Here is a 19,899-nt window from a genome sequence, read left to right as displayed (position 1 = left end):
GCTTTGTAAGTGCTGTCAGCCATATTAAGACATGTAGTGGACATCATTCATTACGAGATGTCTAACTAAATATTGACTGCACCAAAACCAGTCATGTTTGGTATGAAACATGTTGGAATTCTCCCTCAACACCAATTCCAGTGATGGGAGCAAGATCCCATGCACTGGAGGGCTCTCCTAGGTTACCCCCCTGTATTCCCAATACCAGCATTTCATGGTCTGACAGACAGCTAGTGCTGCTGCCGACCACAGATGTGATTCTGCCCTCCTGCTGCTGTGCCAAGCTCGAGCAGGGGAAGGTAGAACAATAGGTTTCCTGTCACAGGAAGGTGTGACCACCTTCAAGGTAGGACTTAGTATATAGGGCTGGTGTGGGGGCACTTGCGAGCAACACCAGACTGTTCTGTAGTGTACATGTGGTACCCTACTTGCATGCTCCAGTTTGAACCAGTTCAGGGAACACTTGGCTCCCGCTCTGGCACAAAACTGGACAAAGGACATGGGAGTATCCTCCTCTCTGGGATGGACCCATGATCTTTCCAACCCCTTTACTATGGAACTAAAGGGTTCACCTGTTGGTGGCTCTTAAGATTCATCCTGGGAACAGACTCAAGCCTGAAACTACATCACTCTTGGACCTTCTATAAACTTGGACTTCTTTGGATTTCTCCTGGAACCAAGACTGCAACAAGGAAGATGCCCGCTGCTCCTGACCTCGCTGTTCTGAAGTCTCTTCTTCATCATCTGTGTCTGTGCTCCATCCAGGGTCTGCTCCAGACATGTGGGGATCCCAAAGTAATTTCCCTTGGAGTGAAGGAGTCACTCCATTGCATCTTCAGGACCCACAGCAAAGCTAGCCGGTCTGCTGATCTTGTGGTCCCATGGACTTTGAAGGGCTCATCAACAGAGGTGTGGTTCTAAAACTCCCTCGAGGCCTGACCTGTCCTCTCTGCAACTTGTGGGCCAGTATCCCTTGTCAGAACCATTGGAACAGGAAAAGGCATGTTGGCTTTGTACTCCAGAGATCTTCAGGCTACAAGAAGCTCCAGCCTCCAGCATCTCTTCATCCCAAGATCTTTGACCTCACTCCATCCTCTGCACCTTGGCCTGCATCTACGGAGAGCTGCTCGAGGTCCTCTTGCGACTCCTGTACCTTTGGCCTGTGGTTCGTTTTGAGGGTCTTCTTTGCCTCCAGTGTTTTTTCCTGCGTTCTCATGGCCTACTCTGACTCTCACTTCTTGGTAAGTCCCAAATGTTGCTCCTTTTTCATCTTCCACATCTGTTGCTGCTGCCAAGGCTTGTTGGTGCTCCCGACAGACACCGACCCCTTGATTCTTGACTTCTGGCATAGGACAGCTCGAGTATGGTCCTGGTCTTCCACAGCATTGCCTGGTCCACACAGCTGCAGGACAAGGGCACCGTCAGCATTCCTGCATCTCCTGACATCGGTGGGCATCGCTCTTCCATGCCTCATGGTAACCTCCAAGTGGCATAGACTCTGTCTCCTCTTCTTGCAGGTTCTTCTTCCCCAGAATCCACTCTTGGATTCCACCAGACACTTCTCAATAGTCTCCAAGCTGCGTCTTTCCTGAAGTCCTCCACTGTGGTCTACAGCAGTTTCTGATGTCATTTCACACCCATGCACCATGTACCCGGCTTCCCTGGTGTAGGGATTCCTGGGGTATCCATGTGTGGGGTGTCTCTCCAAACTTCCATCTTCCACTGGATTTCTTCAGGGTCCAATGGGAAAGGTCCGTCATCAAAATTGCAACCACAACTGACCCATTGACTTCTATTGAGTATGTGTCTGTGTTCCCCCACTGCACACAGCCTCCATGGGGTCCTGGGGTACTTACCTTGGGTGTTTCCTTGTGTCCCCAGCTCTTTTGAGCCCATTAGTCCCAGTCCCAACTTCAATCACAGTTCACATTCCATTTATGTAGTATATGATTTTGTCTTCCCCGGGGGACCACTGTGTATTGTGCTACTTACCTATTTACAATTGCAGTATTATGTTGGTGTTTATATCTCCAGTTTGACTTATACCAATGTTATAGTGAGTATGTATAAAAAATATAACTATTTTTATAACTACATTGTGTGGTTCTTTTCCGTCTGACTTACATCACATGATTAGACCTGGTGAAACAAGCTGCTTATCACTCCTTCTGGAACAAGCCTGAAGGCTGCTCTCCACAGCTACCACTTAGACAGCCTTCAAAGGTTGTCTAAGACCCCTAAAATCAGCATAAGGGTTGCCTGGATTGATGCAGGGGGCATCATTTAAATAAGTGTGCACCATATACTAAGCCAACCTCCTAGAGTCATCCTATGTAACAAGATCTGTTACGCCTTAGCGAAGAAGCAACCACCTGAAGGCCTTTGGGCGCATTCCACCAGGGCGAAGGCAGCGACCACAGTTCTCCAGCATGAGTTCCAATTTCTGATATCTGCCAAGCAGGCACGTGGAAATCCTTGCACCAGACAGTATGGCCTGGATTCTCAGGTTTGTAGGGAGGGTCTGTTTGGCCGCTCTGTCTTGCAGGGTTTCCTGGTTTAAGCTTTTCCACATCCCACCTCTGGGGAAGATATTGCTTGGTTATCTGTTCAAAGGTACGGAATCTGCAGCTAGATGTCTCTATCAGATGGACAAGTTACTTACCTTCGGTAAATCCTTATCTGGTAGATAAGATTATCAACCCACCCATCCTCCCTGCGCTATGAATTAGTTTAGTGTCAAGGGCTGTTCCCTTCAGGGCCCAAGTTGTCTTTCTTAACACATCACGGTCAGTCACTTCATGGCTCTGTACTTCTGGCATGAAAAGTCATGAATAGTACTGACGTGCACACGCCAGAGTAGAGGCTATATAGACTACGGTAGACATGATGCCTACAACATCACGCAAAGTCGACCGATACCACCAACCGGCGCGCAGAAGTACAACTATCAAAAATCTTCCGGAACCAGCCGTACACCTGGAAGTTCAAAGGTAAGGAATCTGCAGCTAGATCGTGTGTCTACCTGATAAGGCATTACCGAAGGTGAGTAACTTGTCCATTTTGATTTTCCGGGAACAAGACCGGGCCAATTCTTTGACCAGCAGGTACATGGGGACTTAACTGCAGAACAATTACTTTCCCAGGAAGTAGACAGCACTAGACATCGAGATCAGGAGACGGGAATTACAACAATAGTAAAACCCAGCATCAGCAAAGAAAGCAACAGGGCCCCTCCCCCGCAAACAACACAAACTCACATACATGCTCAGAAGAAAAGGTTATCATTATAATACTCAACGACAGAAATAATGGTGCACCGGGACCTAATGATATTCTCCAGGCCATTTTTAAATACAACCCTGCTTTTTGTAGCAACCACTTATCCACCCCATTCAAAGAAGTAGAGCTATTGAACCCAATACCATGTAGCTTGCAAGGCTCATTAATCACACCATCTATAAAGGCGAGAAAGAATGAACCCAGCAAATTACAGACTCATAGCGTATCAGACATCAAAGCAAAGTATTATGCCTCCCTGATCCTAGCAGACCTTTTTGATTGGTCGGATGAGAACAGATGGATCCTTGCCAATCAGACAGGCTTCAAAAAGGAATTGGTATGACTATAAAACAAACTAGCACTTTCAATAATAGCATAAAATATCAAATGAAAAAAGCAAAAACAGCATCTCTGCTTTGTTGACCTAAAAACAGCCTTTGATAGCGTAGATTGCAACAGCCTGTGGAGATAATTAAGAGACTGGAACATCCCTGAAAGAAGTCTAAAAGGAATAGTGTTATTCTTCCTAAACACCTGAATAAGAGTGAAGTTGGGGAGCAGCTCCAGAATTTCAAGAAAGTGGACCACAAACAGGGGCCTCAAAAAAGGATTGTGAGCAGGCACCACAACTTTTAAATCTGTTCATGTCTGACCTAACACCTCGGCATAACCAGATCAACTCCCATCCACCACATTTGGGAAAACTAACCCTTTCCCACCTTTCATATTCAGACAATGTGGTATTAATGAGCTTAACTAAGGTTGGTCTTATTACACAAATCCCCTAGCACACAACACTTTTATAACAGAACAGTAGTGCAGTAATATTTTTAATATACAGTCTCCACGCAAATAATAATGTGAATCTTTGGTCTTTAATTCTTTTCTTGATCCTTCTTTAATGTCAATAACTGTGACTAGTCGGAAAGCCAATGCCAATGCCAACATGTGTTTCGTTGCCTCCGTGTATTTTACATGCGACTTTTTCAAGACTACATGAAAGATAGACCACAGTCACTGATGTTACATACTAATCCATAACACGACTCTAAGACATTGCACCCAAATACCTCCACCGTGACATGAAAATTAATGGGGTGAAACAGATCAAATTGTAGATTACATCCAAGATCTTCCTTAAGCTACGTAGTTTCTACATATTTAATACACGTGTTGGCATTGGCATTGGCTTTCCGACCAGTCACAGTTGTTGACATTAAAGAAGCATCAAGAAAAGAATTAAAGACCAAAGATTCAAATTATCAGTGTCCCTAATCTTTAAAAATCTAACCGTGACTTTCCCCATAGAAGCTAATGGGAGCTTGCGTCTGTGTTCTCACACCGCACACGGCCCCCGTGGGTCCCCTGTATCACTACCTCGGGTGGTTCCTTGGGGTCCCAGCGATTCTACAGGATATAGGACTTGTGTCTAGTTAAGTCATGGTTCTTATACCACTATTTTAGTATATGGTTTGGCTTGCCCCTCGGGCCTAACTTGTATTTGTGCTATTTTACTGTCATATTTGAAGTGTAACTTATGTGTTTTGACCTCTAGTCTCATAAAGAGACTAGGAGGGTGTGTTTAGTAATAAATACATTTATTTTATATATATTCCTGGTGTGATTGTCTTTCATTTAGCCATTCAAGAGATTACAGACTGGTAAAACAAACTGCTTTACATTCCTTCAAGACTTAGCCTAAAGGCTGCTCTCCATAGCTACCACTAGGATAGCTTTCAATAAAGGTTGTCGTTAACCTATCATCAATAAGGGGTTGTTTGGACTGGTGCAAGGTGTCCACTATAACTGATGGACAGCATATACCTGGCCAACTTCTCACATTGGTGTGCAGTGTGTGAGATTACAGCTTGCTATTGTTTTACCAGATAATCTCAATTGAGTGACTGACTGAAAACCACTAAAGGCACCCTAGGTACATATAATACAAGCTATAGAATACAGTAAGTTGTACTGAACTTAGAGTTGTGTGTTAAGGGCTTAGCACACCCTTTCTACAACTCAAGAGAGTTTAATCGGCTGCACTAGAGGAAGTAGTGCAACACACCACACCTCACTAGTGATGTCTTCAAGGCCAGGAACCAGTGCGTCCCTGCCAGAAGCCAATGTGCATCTCCCCTCCAAGTATGATAACCTCCCATGTATGGAATGGAGAGCATTGTGCACTACTAGGAAACTGAAGACAGGCAAAAGCCCAACCACCCAGCATCTCACAGAGGTACTCAGTCTGGATGATTTCAGAAGACCTATAGGGTCTGAAGGGGTAGGCAGAGTGGTTGGGGTACCAGTGGAGGAAGGGCCTAGGGGTGAAATTCCCCATGACGTGACCTCTAATGCTGACCAGGTAGATGACAATGATCTTGACCTGGAGAACCCAGTTCCCTTGGAGGATAAGGAGGAAGGCCACAATGGTCCTCTCTTTGTCCCTCCTGGAAGAGTTGGTGGTGGGCCTAGAAGGTCTAGATCTCCCTCAGTGGAGTCTAACCATCCTGGATCATCTATAGGGACCTCTATCACAGCTCATAGGAGGGAAACCTCCCAGGAGAGGAGGGAGAGACTGCTGAAGTATGAGGAAACACAGCTCAAAATCAGAAGGCAGCAGGTAGCCCTATATAGGGAGGCCCTAGAGCTCTACAGAGATAGAGAAAAGATGGGACTAGAGTCCCATGGTGGCAGCAACATCCCTAGTGATAGAGATAGGTCTCATGACCATAGAAACCTGAATAAGATTGTCCCTCCCTACCAGAGTGGGGATGAAATCCACAAATGGATAAAAGTACTGGAAAGGGCCTGTAAAGTTCAATGGGTCCCTCAGGAGCAGTGGGCAGCAATATTATGGCTCTCCTTTGCAGACAAAGGTAGAGATAAGCTCCTCACTGTTAGAGAGGAGGATGCTGATTATTATGCCAGTATGAAACGTGCATTGATTGAAGGGTTTGGCCTAACCACTGAGCAATACAGGTTAAAGTTCAGAGATACCCAAAAGGCACAGAATCAAGACTGGGTGGACTTTAGAGATTGTGCTGCTAAGACTCTGGAAGGCTGGTTACTTGGCAGTAAGGTGTGTGACTTCAAAGGATTGTATAATTTAATCATGAGGGAGCAGATTCTTAATAACTCAGTTGCTACACCAGTACCTAGTAGACTCTGACCTGACCTCTCCCCAAGAAATGGGTAAGAAGGCGGACAAATGGGTCAGAACCAGGGTGAGGTAGAAGGTACAGAACCAAGGCGGTGAACCCAAGAAGCAAGATCCTAAAAACTCTGACATGGGTGGGGAGAAGAGTAAAGACCAGAAGTCTTCACAAGGTCCTCAAAAATCTTCTTCAAGTGGGGATTCACAGTCTAACAAGGGAAAAGGCCAAACGAAACCATGGTGCAAGATCTGTAAGCAGAAAACTCACTGGACTAGTGATTGCACCAAGTCCAAAGACTCAACACCAGCCACCAATGCCTCTAAGGCAACTGTTTCCCCTAGTACAGCTACAATTGGTGGTGGTAATGTTCAGAATAAGGGTGTAGTAGGGTTAAACCTGGGTTCTGAGGTGGACTCTGGCCTAGTCAGAGTTCCAACTCAGGCTACCCTAGTCTGTGATGGGGGCATGGATTTGCCCCCCTTTGTGACTCCCAGTAATTTTGGCAAATAGAGATAGCAGCCTTTGATTAATGGAAAATAAACTTTGGCAGTCAAGGACACAGGAGCAAGTGTCACAATGGTGACAAAAGATCTTGTGGATCCTGGGCAGAATATACTTGGTGTAATGTAACAAGTGACCAATGCTACCAACGTCACAACAGACCATTCTCTGGCAGTTGTTAACTTCTCCTGGGGAGGGGTAACTGGCCTTAAGAAGGTTGTGGTGAGTGCAGACCTTCCAGTCGAATGCTTGCTTGGCAATGATCTGGAAACTTCAGCTTGGGCTGAAGTGGAGCTCAGGACACATGCAGAAATGATAGGGATCCCTGCTGTTGTCTTTGCTGTGACTAGGTCACAGGCCAAAATGTCTAACACTAGACAGGCCCTGGATTCTGGAATAATGGACCAGGTGCCTCCCAAGAGGAGGAGCAGTAGGGTTAAGGCAGTGCCTCACCCCGACTCAGAATCAGATCAGCTTCCTGGGGGTGATCATCTTGGACCTGCAGAAGTAACTGTCCCAGAGAAGCTTGAACCTAACCAGGTTGAGTTCTTGGGGACATGAGGCCCTTCCAGGGAGGATATGAGCCAGGAGCAGAAAACCTGCCCCTCTCTTGAACCCCTCAGAAAGCAAGCTGCTGATGAGGCTGCTGGGAATGCTATTTGCACCCATAAAGTATATTGGGATGATGGACTCCTTTATTCAGAGTGGAGAGTCCCCACGCCTGGTGCTTCCAGGAGGTAGGTTATACCCCTGAAGTGTAGGGGCTTCCCATTGACACTAGCACAGGATATTCCCCTAGCAGGACACCTGGGCCAGAACAATACTTGGGACAGGATTGTCCCTCAATTTCACTGGCCCCACATGTCTGAAGAGACTAAGGAGTTAGGTTGCTCCTGTGTGACCTGCCAAGCCAGTGGCAAGGCAGGTGGAACCACAAAGGCCCCCCTGATACCACTACCTGTGGTGGGGGTTCCCTTTGAGGGGGTAGGGATTGTCATTGTTGGTCCCATGGATCCTCAAACAGCATCTGGGCACAGATGAATCCTGGTGGTGGTGGACCATGCCACTAGGTACCCAGAAGCCATTCCCCTTACGACCACTACAGCACCTGTGGTGGTAAGGGCCCTTTTGGGGATATTCTCCAGAGTGGGCTTCCCTAAGGAGGTAGTATCTGACAGAGATCCAAACTTTATGTCTAGCTACTTGACTGCAATGTGGAATAAGTGTGGAGTGAATTACAAATTCACCACACCCTATCACCCACAATGCAATGGTTTAGTTGAAAGATTCAACAACACCTTAAAGGACATGATCAGAGGTCTCCCAGAGAAGCTTAGGCAGAGATGGGGCATCCTTTTGCCCTGCCTTTTGTTTGCCTACATGGAGGTGCCACAAAAGGTGGATGGTTACAGCCCTTTTGAACTTTTGTTTGGCCATCCTGTTAGGGGTCCTTTGTGTCTGGTGAAGGAGGGATGGGAGTTACCTCACAAACCCCCTAAACAGGACATAGTGGACTATGTACTTAGTCTCTGCTCCAGGATGGTTGAGTATATACAAAAGGCAACTAAAAACCTTGAGGCTAGCCAGGATTTACAGAAAGTCCAGCATGACCAAAAGGCTGTGCTGACTGTTTACAAGCCAGGGCAGAAAGTGTAGATGTTGGAGCCTGTGGCCCCAGCAGCCCTCCAGGGCAAATGGAGTGGCCCCCATACAATTGTTGAACAGAAAGGGGAGGTCACCTACTTGGTAGACCTTGGAACCCCTCGGAGACCCCATAGTGTACTTCATGTCAACAGACTAAAACCATATGTTGACAGGGCAGACATGGGCTTGCTCATGGCTACTGATGAGGGACAGGAGGAAGAGAGTGACCCACTCCCTGACCTGATCTCTCAGAACCCTGATGATGGATCAGTAGATGGTGTAGCCTTGGCAGGCAGCCTCACTGTCCAGCAACAAACTGACTGCAGAAAACGTCTCAGCCAGTTTAGACATATGTTTTCTCAGACTCCAAGTCAGACCACCTGATACACTCATGAAGTGGACACTGGGGACAGTCTGCCTGTGAAGAATAAGATCTACAGGCAACCTGATCATGACAGGGACTGTATAAGGACAGAAGTCCAAACGATGTTGGATTTGGGAGTCATTGCACCCTCAGATAGCCCTTGGGCTAGTCCAGTAGTACAGTGCCTAAACCTCACACCAAAGATGGCGAGAGAGACATGAGGTTTTGTGTGGACTACAGGGGTCTCAATGCAGTCACTAGGACTGATTCCCATCCAATCCCAAGGGCAGATGAGCTAATAAATACTTTGGCCTCAGCCACGTTTTTCAGCTCATTTGACTTAACAGGTGGCTACAGGCAGATCAGACTAGCTGATGATGCAAAGCCAAAGACAGCATTTTCTACCACTAGTGGGCACTATCAATGTGTGGTGATGCCCTTTGGTTTGAAGAATGCACCTGCCACTTTCCAAAGGTTGGTAAATCAAGTCCTTACAGGCCTGGAAGACTATAGTGCAGCATATCTAGATGAAATTGCTGTCTTTAGCTCCACCTGGGAGGATCACTTGGTCCACCTAAGGAATGTTTTGGAGGCCCTGCAAAAAGCAGGCCTAACTATCAAGCCTACTAGGTGCCAGATAGGACAGACTCAGGTTGTGTACCTGGGGCACCTTGTAGGTGCAGGCCAGGTTCAACCATTGCAGAGCAAAATCCAGACCGTAATGGACTGGGTTGCTCCCACTACCCAGACTCAGGTGAGAGCCTTCTTAGGCCTGACTGGGTATTACAGAATATTTGTCAAGGGGTATGGATCAATAGTGACACCCCTGAATGATTTAACCTCTAAGAAAATGCCCAAAAAGTTTCAGTGGACAGCTAGCTGTCAAAAGGCATTTGATGACCTGAAGCAGGCCATGTGCACTGCTCCCATTCTTCAAAGTCCTGATTACTCCAAAAAGTTCATTGTGCAAGCAGATGCATCTGAGTTGGGGGTAGGGGCTGTACTGTCACAGATGAATGATGAAGGCCAGGATCAGCCAGTAGCCTTCATAAGCAGAAGGCTGACCCCAAGAGAGAACGTTGGTCAGCCATTGAGAGGGAGGTCTTTGCTGTGGTTTGGGCTCTGAAGATGTTGAGGCCTTGGTACTCACTTAATTGTTCAGACAGACCATAAGTCCCTCTTATGGCTAAAACAAATGAAGGCTGAAAACCCCAAACTGTTAAGGTGGTCATTTCCCTACAGGGGATGGACCTTACAATGGAAAATAGACCTGGGAGTAACCATGCCAATGCAGATGGACTCTCCAGATATTTCCACTTAGAACATGAAGACTCAACTGGTCAAGGTTAGTTTAATGTCCCTGTGTTTGTGGGGGGGGGGGTGTTGTTTAGGAGGGTAGGATCTGCCTCTTATGGTTACCCCCACTTTTTGCTGGTGTTTCACTGTTTTTTTACTTTAGTCTGGCTGGGGCCCTGCTAGCTGGGACCCCAGCCTAGCTGCTTCCTCTCTAAAATGATTCCATGCACTTAAGGTACACTCCAGATTGGATTCTGTGGTACCCTTGTGAGTCCCGTGTATATGGTATACTATGTACCCAGGGCATAGGTACCCCAGAGGCCTACCAGGGGCTGAAGCATGTATTATGCCACCCCTGGGAAGCCTTCCTGAGGTATAGGTTCACTATACCTCACCTATCACTGCACATAGAAACCTATCAGTCACCCCTATGGCAGGCCTTATCAATCCGCAAGGCAGGGTGCTTGGTTTTATGTAAGAGGGTGCCCACGCATGAGCTGAGCCCCTCTGTAGCCTTCGGAATCTATCCTCCGGCGTTGTCAGTAGTGCAACCTAACCATATACTCTTAAGTGCATTATAACCAAATGGTAAATGCTAACTTTGGACTGGCTGCACGCAAACATGTCATGTTTGGTGTCAACACATTGAAATCATACCCCCACATAAGTAACTGGTGTGGGAGTATTATCCCACCCTTCTAGAGGGAGAGACATGACAGCACCGGTATACCCAGTACCAACTTAACAGAGCCCTGCCATCACAAAATGGATGCTACAGACATGGTCTGGTCTCCTGCTGCTGACCGAAACTCCAGCATGGGAGGCCTGGACAATAGGTTTCCTGTCACAGGGAGGTGTAAACACCTCCCAGACAGGCTGATGTGTATTGGGGCTGGGTGGGAGCACTCTCAAAGTGCTTTGAAGTCCTGCACTGGGGGCACATTTGGTGTCCCTGTGCAGAGTCCAGCTCAAACCGGTTCAGGGGCTTCTAGCCCCTGCTCTGCATGAAACTGGACAAAGGAAATGGGTGTAGCCACCCCTCTTTCCAAACCCTCCCATAGGTGGGTCCCCAGAGTTAGTCCAACCCCTTCATAAGGTATAAGTAAGGAACCTCTGTAACCAGATCTTTAGATATCCCTGGAAGAAACTCTGAAGCTGAATCCTGGAACTTCAACGCTCTACTAAAGACTAGAGGACTGAAGAAATCTCCCTTGGGTTCAAGGAATGACTCCCCTGCTTGGCAGGCACCAACAAAGCATTTTGCCGGTCTGCATCTACGAAGCTCCCACCGGACTTCGAAGTAATTTCAGCCCAGGAAGAGGATTTCCAGACTTCTCCCAGGCCGACCCGAGTCCCCAGCAAAGCTGAGACCAGCAGCCCTCGTGAGTAACATGGAACTGGAACTCCTGGTCACCGCGCACATTTGCAGTGACTTCTCGGTGTCTCCTGAAGTCATGCTTGGGGTTACTAGTAGCCCCCACCTCGATCAGAGAATCCACTGAAGATTGTCGGCCTAGTCACCCCGAGTGATCCGTGGGCCGCCATTTTGTGTTTCCTCTTGAGGTCCCTTCGCGATCCCTGGTCTGTGGACTGGTGGGTCCCTGTGAAGGCAACTTTGATTTTCCTTGGGCTTCTCTGGTTGCTCCAGACGTGTCCTGACTCCCTACTTAGTGGTGAGTCCCTCAGACCTTGCTGGTCTGCACCAAACCATTTCTTCGCTTTCTGCCTAGGTTGCTGTTGCCAAGGCTTGTTGTGTCCATTCCGGGTACCGACACTGCAGCACTCGACATCCTTCGTGGGACAGCTCGAATCCAGCTCCTGGTTGTCCTCGATGCCTCCTGGTCCTCGTGGCTGAAAAGTCAAGCTTCACCTTCTTCACCTGAAAACACCCAACATCGGTGGGCATTCGTCTATCGAGCCCCTGGTCACTGGCAAGTGACCCAGACTCTGTCCTCTCTGCTTTCAGGTTCTTCTCAACTTCGATCCAGGCTTGGATCTCTTCAGAAAGTTCGCATCTTCCCGGTAGCAGCACTTCTTCGCTGGCTCCCATTGAAAACTATGACGCGACCCGACACCATTTGACACCGATGCACTCGACTTCCCTGGGTGAGGTAACTCGAGTACTCCGGTGCTCCCGTGGGTGCTGACCCTAGAACTTCCTAAGTCCAAAAGGTTTTTTGTTTTTTTTGCATCTTTTATATAGCGCGAACTCGACCCGAAGGTATTGGAGCGCTGTACATGAGCACTGTATTTACATTACATATTTAGGCACGGGGAGATTAAGTGATTTTCCCAGAATCACAGGATGTGGACATGACCCCGAGGCTCGAACCCTGGTTTCCAGCACCAAAGTCGGCCGACGGACTACATCCTCTCCCCAAGGATTTGGTCTTGGATTTGGTTTGGTCCTAGCCCACCTCTAAGTGTCCCTAATCTTTAAAAATCCAACCGCCACTTTCCCCATAGAAGCTAACAGGAGCTCGCGGTTGTGTTCTCACACTGCACACGGATCCTGTGAGTCCCCTATGTCACTACCTTGGGTGGTTGCTTGGGGTCCCAACGATTCTACAGGCTCCAGGCCTTGTGTCTAGTTAAGTCATGGTTCTTATACCACTATTTCAGAATATGGTATTGCTCTCCCCTCGGGCCTAACGTGTATTTGTGCTATTTTACTGTCATATTTGAAGTGTGACTTATGTGTTTTGACCTCCAGTCTCATAAAGAGACTAGGAGGGTGTGATTATTAATAAATACATATATTTTGAATATATACCTGGCGTGGTTGTCTTTTCATTTGATCATTCAAGAGATTATAGACTGGTAAAACCAGCTGCTTTACATTCCTTCAAGACTTAGCCTGAAGGCTGCTCTCCACAGCTACCACTAGGATAGCTTTCAACAAAGGTTGTCTTTAACCTATCATCAATAAGGGGTTGTTTGGACTGGTGCAAGGTGCCAACTATAACTAGTGGACGGCATATACCAGGCCAACATCTCACAGTAACCGCCCAATATCTGTTTAGATGGTAAACCCCGTGAAGAAGTAAGCAGTTATAAGTACTTAGAAGCTTACACTGACAGCAGATGTAATCACATAGAACAGAAAAACTACATGTCTCAAAGATCCAGCGCAGTAGCCTTTGCTTTCAGCACATTGGCAAACAATTTGAGGGCCCATCTTACAAACCACTGCTCTCAGAAATAGCAGCAAAAATATTACCAATAATATGCCACACGGAAAAGATTCGGCTCTGCTGAATAGTTGCAGGTCACAACCGATCCACCTGTTCTCCCACAAACTGTTTCCATCTTGCCTAAAAGATCACTCTCTTGATATTCACATACTGTGCATTTCACCTTCGTGCTGCTTGATTCAAAGAGATCTTTCTCTTTTACGACACACTATTTCCACAGCCAGATTCTATGTTAGCGCTCCGTTTCTTGCATGGTAAATAGTCACAGAAGAAGCTGACATCAGCACATCAGGAAGGGGCTTATATGGACTCAGGTGGCGTCACATACGTAGACGACATCAGTACGGAGTCGCATGACCCCCTCTACCAACAGGCAAGTGTACTGCTGACAAAATGTACGGTTCCAGTCTAGTGCCCGGGGGAGAATTCTATGGTAAGGAATCTGCAGCTAGACAATGTCTCTAACAGATCTGGCGTTACCAAAGGTAAGTAACTTGTTCTCTTGTGCTAGGCTAGCATGTTAACTCATGCCAGTGCTGAGTGATAGGACACCCCCATGCTTGAACAGCTCGTTGGTGTAGTCGTGCACAATGAATTGTTGTAATAGGCTGCCAGTAGCCGGTCACCTGGGGGTTCCTATTTTTAGTAATGGATTGTAGAGAAGTGGTTTCCAGCACTGGGAAGAGGGTTCGTCTCATGGTTATATGTTGCCTGTAGGATGGCGGAGCCTGGTCCATGGTGTGTTCTATGACCCTTTAATTGGTGACCCAACTCTACAGGTTTGAATGGAAAACACTGTGTTCTTTTTTTCAAGACCGTCGCGGTTGGTTTTGTGATTGTAGTGTGCCATTCGACTAAACAGGCTCTTGCCCGGTCTGTGGGGTGTCTCATCGATAGTTGACCACAATTCAAAGTTTTGTATAAGACGGCTTCATGCTCTTCTTGATTGCGCCAATGATGTCTTATCAGGCTTTGATAGCGAGTGTGTTCCATGCATGGAGCGTCACTGTTGCTAACGAGAACCCTGTGAGTCATTTGACTTTGTACAGTGTATGGATTTACCTGGCTGTAAGAAGTGGGTATTCAGCATCTCATGAAAATTGTAACAATGTTGAAAGTGTGTTCTGCGCAGGAGGAGCGGGTCCTGTGCTCTACTGTAAATTTATTTCTCTGTCTTGCAGAATCTTCCCGACCTCAAACCCACTAATTCCATCCGCCGGCAGACTGTGGGCCAGAAGACCCCCTCATCGCGAACATGAATAATATCCAGCAGAAAGTGGCAAGAAAGCTCTATGCACACTACTGAACCAGGCACGCGTCAGAGGCTCCCACAGGGAAGGACTTCAGCCCTCTATGTATCCAGCAACACTTCAGCATCTTCCAGTGTACACTGGGCCGTGGTCTTAAAGATGGAGGCCTCCAGTGTGGCAGTGGCCCATAGCCATACCCTAACGCAAAATACAAACACTTCGGGCTAGATGTACGACCATTTGCGAGTCGCTAATGCCAATGTACAACAGTGTCAGAGAAACAATGGGGTCGGAAATTGCGTGCCTCATCAATATTCATGAGGCAACCACAATTTGCGACCCCATTGGGAATGACTGGCCCTCCCAGGGATGGTGGCCTGCTGTGCTCAGCAGACCTCTATGTCTGGGACTGCTTTTAAAGAATGCAGTTTTAAAAAAGAAATGCAGTCCGTTTTTCTTAAAGGAAAACGAGATGCATTTAAAAAAAGAAAAATGAAATGTTTTTGTTTAATTTTTTAAGGGCAGGTAGTGGTCTCTGGGACCACTGCCTTCCCCTAAAAAAATATTTTCCCCTGTATTCACAAAGGGGAACCCTTCCCTTTTGCGAGTGCTTTACCACCTTCTTAAAGAGGGTGGTAAATTGCGAGTGTTAACATTCTTACATAGGGTAGCGAGTCACTATTAGGAAGGGACGGCCTTGGAATGCATCTTCCTAAGAGTGAGTCGCAAATCCTTTTTAGCTAGTCACAAATAAATTGTGACTCGCTAAATAGGGTTTGTACATGGCCCATTGGTATTTTTGCATGTGGAAACGGGTCGCAACCCTGTTTGCTCATGCAAAAATGGGTCGTACTTCTGGTCCTTCCTGTAAAGTAGGTGCTGATGTCTGCGGTCTCTACTGTTCAAATCACTGTTGATGAGTTTGTTTCCGCCCCATGGCTGTTGTGAGACATCTCAAGCTCAGACGAGGCTCCTTCAGCCATGTTGTGTCAGTGCTTAGCTCACCTACATTTACACCAGTGCTCTTGGGCTCCTTGCTTGGTGGTCTTCATCGGGGTGCTTGAGTCTTCGCATCATGTAGCAGACAGGCAGTTATTATTCTAGCCATGCTGAGACTGGCACAGCCTGGTGGAAGAGGAGAGGGTTGCACTGCTTGGAAACACCCATCAGAAGGTCCCATAGTTAAACGTTGCATCTTTTATCGCTAAATAGATTGAACTGCTGATGCTGGGTGCATAAACAGCTCAAACTCCACTATGTCACATCAAGTAAACAAGAAACAAACGAGGCTTTAAGATTTTAACATCACATTAAACAACTGCCCTTAGTGCTTCTTAGCGCTTTGCCTCCAGTGGATGACCTCTGACCTATCAATCTGGTCCGTTGGCTGCGCTGCCGCCTCTGGTGCAGGAAACCAGGGTTCGAGCCTCGAGGCCGCGTCCACATCCTGTGATTCTGGGCAAATCACTTAATCTCCCCGTGCCTGAATGTGTAATGTAAATACGGTGCTATGTGAAGCGCTCCAATACCTTCGGGTCGAGTTCGCGCTATATAAAATATGCACAAAAAAAAAATGCTAAAATAACCATTGGGAACCGAAACCTCAGTGGGCGGGCCTGTCTTATGCCTGTCTGATCGCTAGGGGGAGGCAAAGCGCTGACAATGTTTGGGACTGAAATCTTTTATTTTAGTAAAGGGGACCCATTCCCATCCATGGGAACATCAGTGGAAACAGAATCTTTTTGTCGAATTGAGCGACCACACTAGTAATTCTGTGGTTATGTTGTACTCGGGCAATTTGAATGTTTGATTATGATGATCATGTTTAAACTAATCACTTAATAGATTCTTTTCTAAGAGCAAAATACTATATATTTTTTTGTGTTGGGTATGCAAATATGTTTTTTCGAACGGGACAGTAAATTCTAAACTCCCCTATACCCAATGATTGTATTCTGAACATCAGCATCACAGTTATTAACCCTGCCTCGCATTGATTACTTCAACAATTTAATACAAAATCTGCAGGAATAAATACATTCCCCTGCTCAGTTTTTAAAACCTATGGGGCATATTATCAAGACAGGCGATAAAATTGTGCTTCACATTCAACATGGGCTTCAATTGGAATTCCATAGAGCATATTATCAAGCCCATTATCGCCGTTTTAGCAGCAGTTTTCTGCCGCTGAAGCGGCGATAATTTAATCACCTGTCTTGATAATATGCCCCTAAATTGGATACAAAAAGCCCTAAAACCAGAGCTGCAATTAAGCCATGGGGCACAAGGGGCAGCTGCGACCCCTAAATGAGGTTCATGACTAAAGGGATCAAACCTATCCACAATATGTGCATGGACTTCAGGGCAGACAATGCTGTACAGAAAGAGAAATGTATTTTCGGATTAGTCAAAAATCAATGCCAAAGTAGACTTCTAATTGTCTTATTTGAAATGAGAAAAAAGCGTCCATTCATTGAGAGTTCTGGGAGTTTCACCAGGATAGACCCAAGTCCCTTATTGGAAAAAACATTGTTGAGAAATCAGGTTTTAATGCAAATATTAGGAAAGAAAGGGTACTACTGGCTTAGATTTACTGTAACCTTAGGTGATAGATATTTTATGAGAAATGTGTTTAGGTGGAGGAAATGTTAGAATTGCGTGATTTAAGCCGGTGCAGAGTAGATTACAGTTCAGAATACTTCTGAATGCTTTTGTCTGCTTTCTACTGCAGCTCGGAGCAAAGTAGGAGATCTTAGGGTGTTCTTTTGATGGGAGAAAGGTGTTTGTCCTCCTATGTTATGGCTTTGAAATGATTTGAACGTAACATGTACTGATACATTCATACATTGAATAATGATTTTCCACTAACTTGATTGATTCTGCTTTCTATAAATGACAAAACTTTCAATAAAATCTTTGTTTTGAAGCTTAATCAGTCTCTCTCTTTATTGTGGAGCCTAATGTGCTCCGCGTTATTTGAATATACTTTATTTGTCAAATAGCCATAGTTTTAATTTTAATTTTTATTTATCAGATAGCGCATTATGGGCCACAGAATTTGCACACAAAAAAGCGCTAACACTAATACTCAGTGAGTCAATTTCACTCCCTCTGTAGTAAGCAACATCCAGTAAATTGGTAAATCCAGAGTGTTGTTTATTTATATAAATAAGAAGACTTGTATTTCAATTGGTCCAGTTGATTGGAACAAAATGTTTAAATGTCTAAAGGAATTACCATTTAATATTGTCACACTATAGTATTACTGTGAAGCTAAAATCGGTTGATATATTGTCCACGACTTATATGTGTATTCATTTAGTTCTGACTAATTTTAGGCAATTCCTCTCTCTTTATCTTCATTACTGGATGCTATACTAACCTTACATCTCCTTTACTGGCCCTTTAACCAGTCTGACATTTTCAATCTCTCACTCGTAATACTGAGTTAGTAATCATTACCATCTTAATGCTCTCGAGTTTCTTCCCACCATAGAGCATGCTCGCCAATATCAGCTGATTGCAAAATCAGGCTGAAAACGGAAACCCACGTAACATGACAAAACTATACTAAACATATTAAGAAAATTAAAAGTCCCCTGCACATGTACTATTTGACCCCATGAACATTTTCATAGGATGGTCTTGGTCCCTTTGTGACTTCTTTGAATTGTAGTCACATGACTGCTAGCGGAAATTGATACTTAATATTAACACTCACTTTAAATAAGATCTTCTCGCCTTATTATTTTTTAATACAATATATTTTTAAAGTTTTAATTAAAATACCCTCCGTCGTTGTATACTGGACTAGGTATCTTCAGTTAATATCACTACACTACAAGATGGTGTCAGAAGTTTTAAACAGTAGTGCTATAGACACGTGATCGGCCGCGTAAGCCTTCTTCAGAAGGCCGCGGACACTAAGACGGACATACGTCGGTAAAGAACACTAGTAAAATAAATAGTCGTAGCTCTTGTTTTTGAATAAAATACTGATCCCGAGTCCTTATTGTAATATTTCTCGTCGCTGCATATTGGATCAGGCAATTCTAACACATTATTACTACATTACAAGATGGCGCCTGAGTTACTAACAATATCGCCACAGACACGTGATCGGCCGCGTTAGCCCTATTAAGATGGCCGCGGACCACAACGCGAACATATCGCGCTGAGGAACACAAGTGACGGGAATTCTTCGTAGACTCTCATCTACAAGCCTGACAGTAAGTAACTGGCTACAAACAAACGATTGTTTAAATAGTCCTCTAACCGGTTGGGGTCCTTTACCACTCGTAACCCTCACTACGGGCTTAACCCGGGTTTCGTCTACGAGACTGCTCGCCCCTAATGACGGGAGAGAAAACAGAATTATTTTTCACTCTTTAAGTCGCTCTCTTTCTCTATTTTTGATTGAATTTATGAAATAACTGAGTATAACCAAATAGTTACGATATTGTGACTGTTCAAAGGATTAATGTTTAGTAACATGACTAAATTCCATTTGTCAGCCGGTGCCTATACTCACTGCGCTTTCCTTCTATTTTTCTTTATTCTCTCCCTTCATCTCTATATTTTATGTTTTTTCTCTGCTTTCTTTCTATGCCTACTTGCTCTTCCCCTCCCCTTCTGGTTACTTTTTCCTTATTGTGCAGAGGCTGGACCACCTGTATTATACAGTGACCTTGGACCATGTCAAATGAAACATACGCAATTTTTGTGTGTCATAAATACTAAGGTATAAACTTGGCCTTACTTATTTACTCTAACTCGCACTTTTAATTTTACCGCATGTCTCACTGACTCGTATTAACAAACATTGGTGTAGTAATACATATTTTTCTCTTTGTTTGCCTGGTTGCCATTTCATCTCGTTTTTGAAAGCGTGTCAAAACTATGTGGAATTAACTTCACTTATGGATTATCACAAAGGCTAAACACCTCCGACTAAACGAAGATAACTAAATGATACATCACAAAACTTCCAACAACAGTATTCACTGAATATGTCTCCTGAGCACTTTTTTATGGAGTTGGGGCTTTACACATTACACAGTTATTCTTATCTTGAAATATCACTGGGTGTTTTAAGATAATATATTTTTTTTTTAAATAACCCCTCACTCCTAAGACTCATTCCCCGTTTTATCTCCCTTCTTTCTTGTACAGCCTTGAGAAAGCCCTGGCCAGAAACCGTGCCAAAAGGGCGAAAC

General features: G+C 45.4%; 1 protein-coding gene across 1 annotated transcript in view; it reads left to right on the top strand.

Annotated features, from left to right (window-relative positions):
* Positions 1-17,615, top strand: part of LOC146808487 (transient receptor potential cation channel subfamily M member 2-like) — a 1,974,138-nt gene extending 1,956,523 nt beyond the window's left edge. The window contains exon 28 of the mRNA XM_085623577.1: positions 14,615-17,615. Coding sequence (XP_085479703.1) covers positions 14,615-14,696 — 82 coding nt within the window. The 3' untranslated portion in view covers positions 14,697-17,615. The remainder of the gene's footprint in view (positions 1-14,614) is intronic.
* The last annotated feature ends 2,284 nt before the right edge of the window (positions 17,616-19,899 follow it).

Source organism: Triturus cristatus, chromosome 8 (genome assembly GCF_964204655.1).
Source record: "Triturus cristatus chromosome 8, aTriCri1.1, whole genome shotgun sequence".
Taxonomy (NCBI): domain Eukaryota; kingdom Metazoa; phylum Chordata; class Amphibia; order Caudata; family Salamandridae; genus Triturus; species Triturus cristatus.
This window is presented reverse-complemented; position numbering and strand designations above follow the sequence as displayed.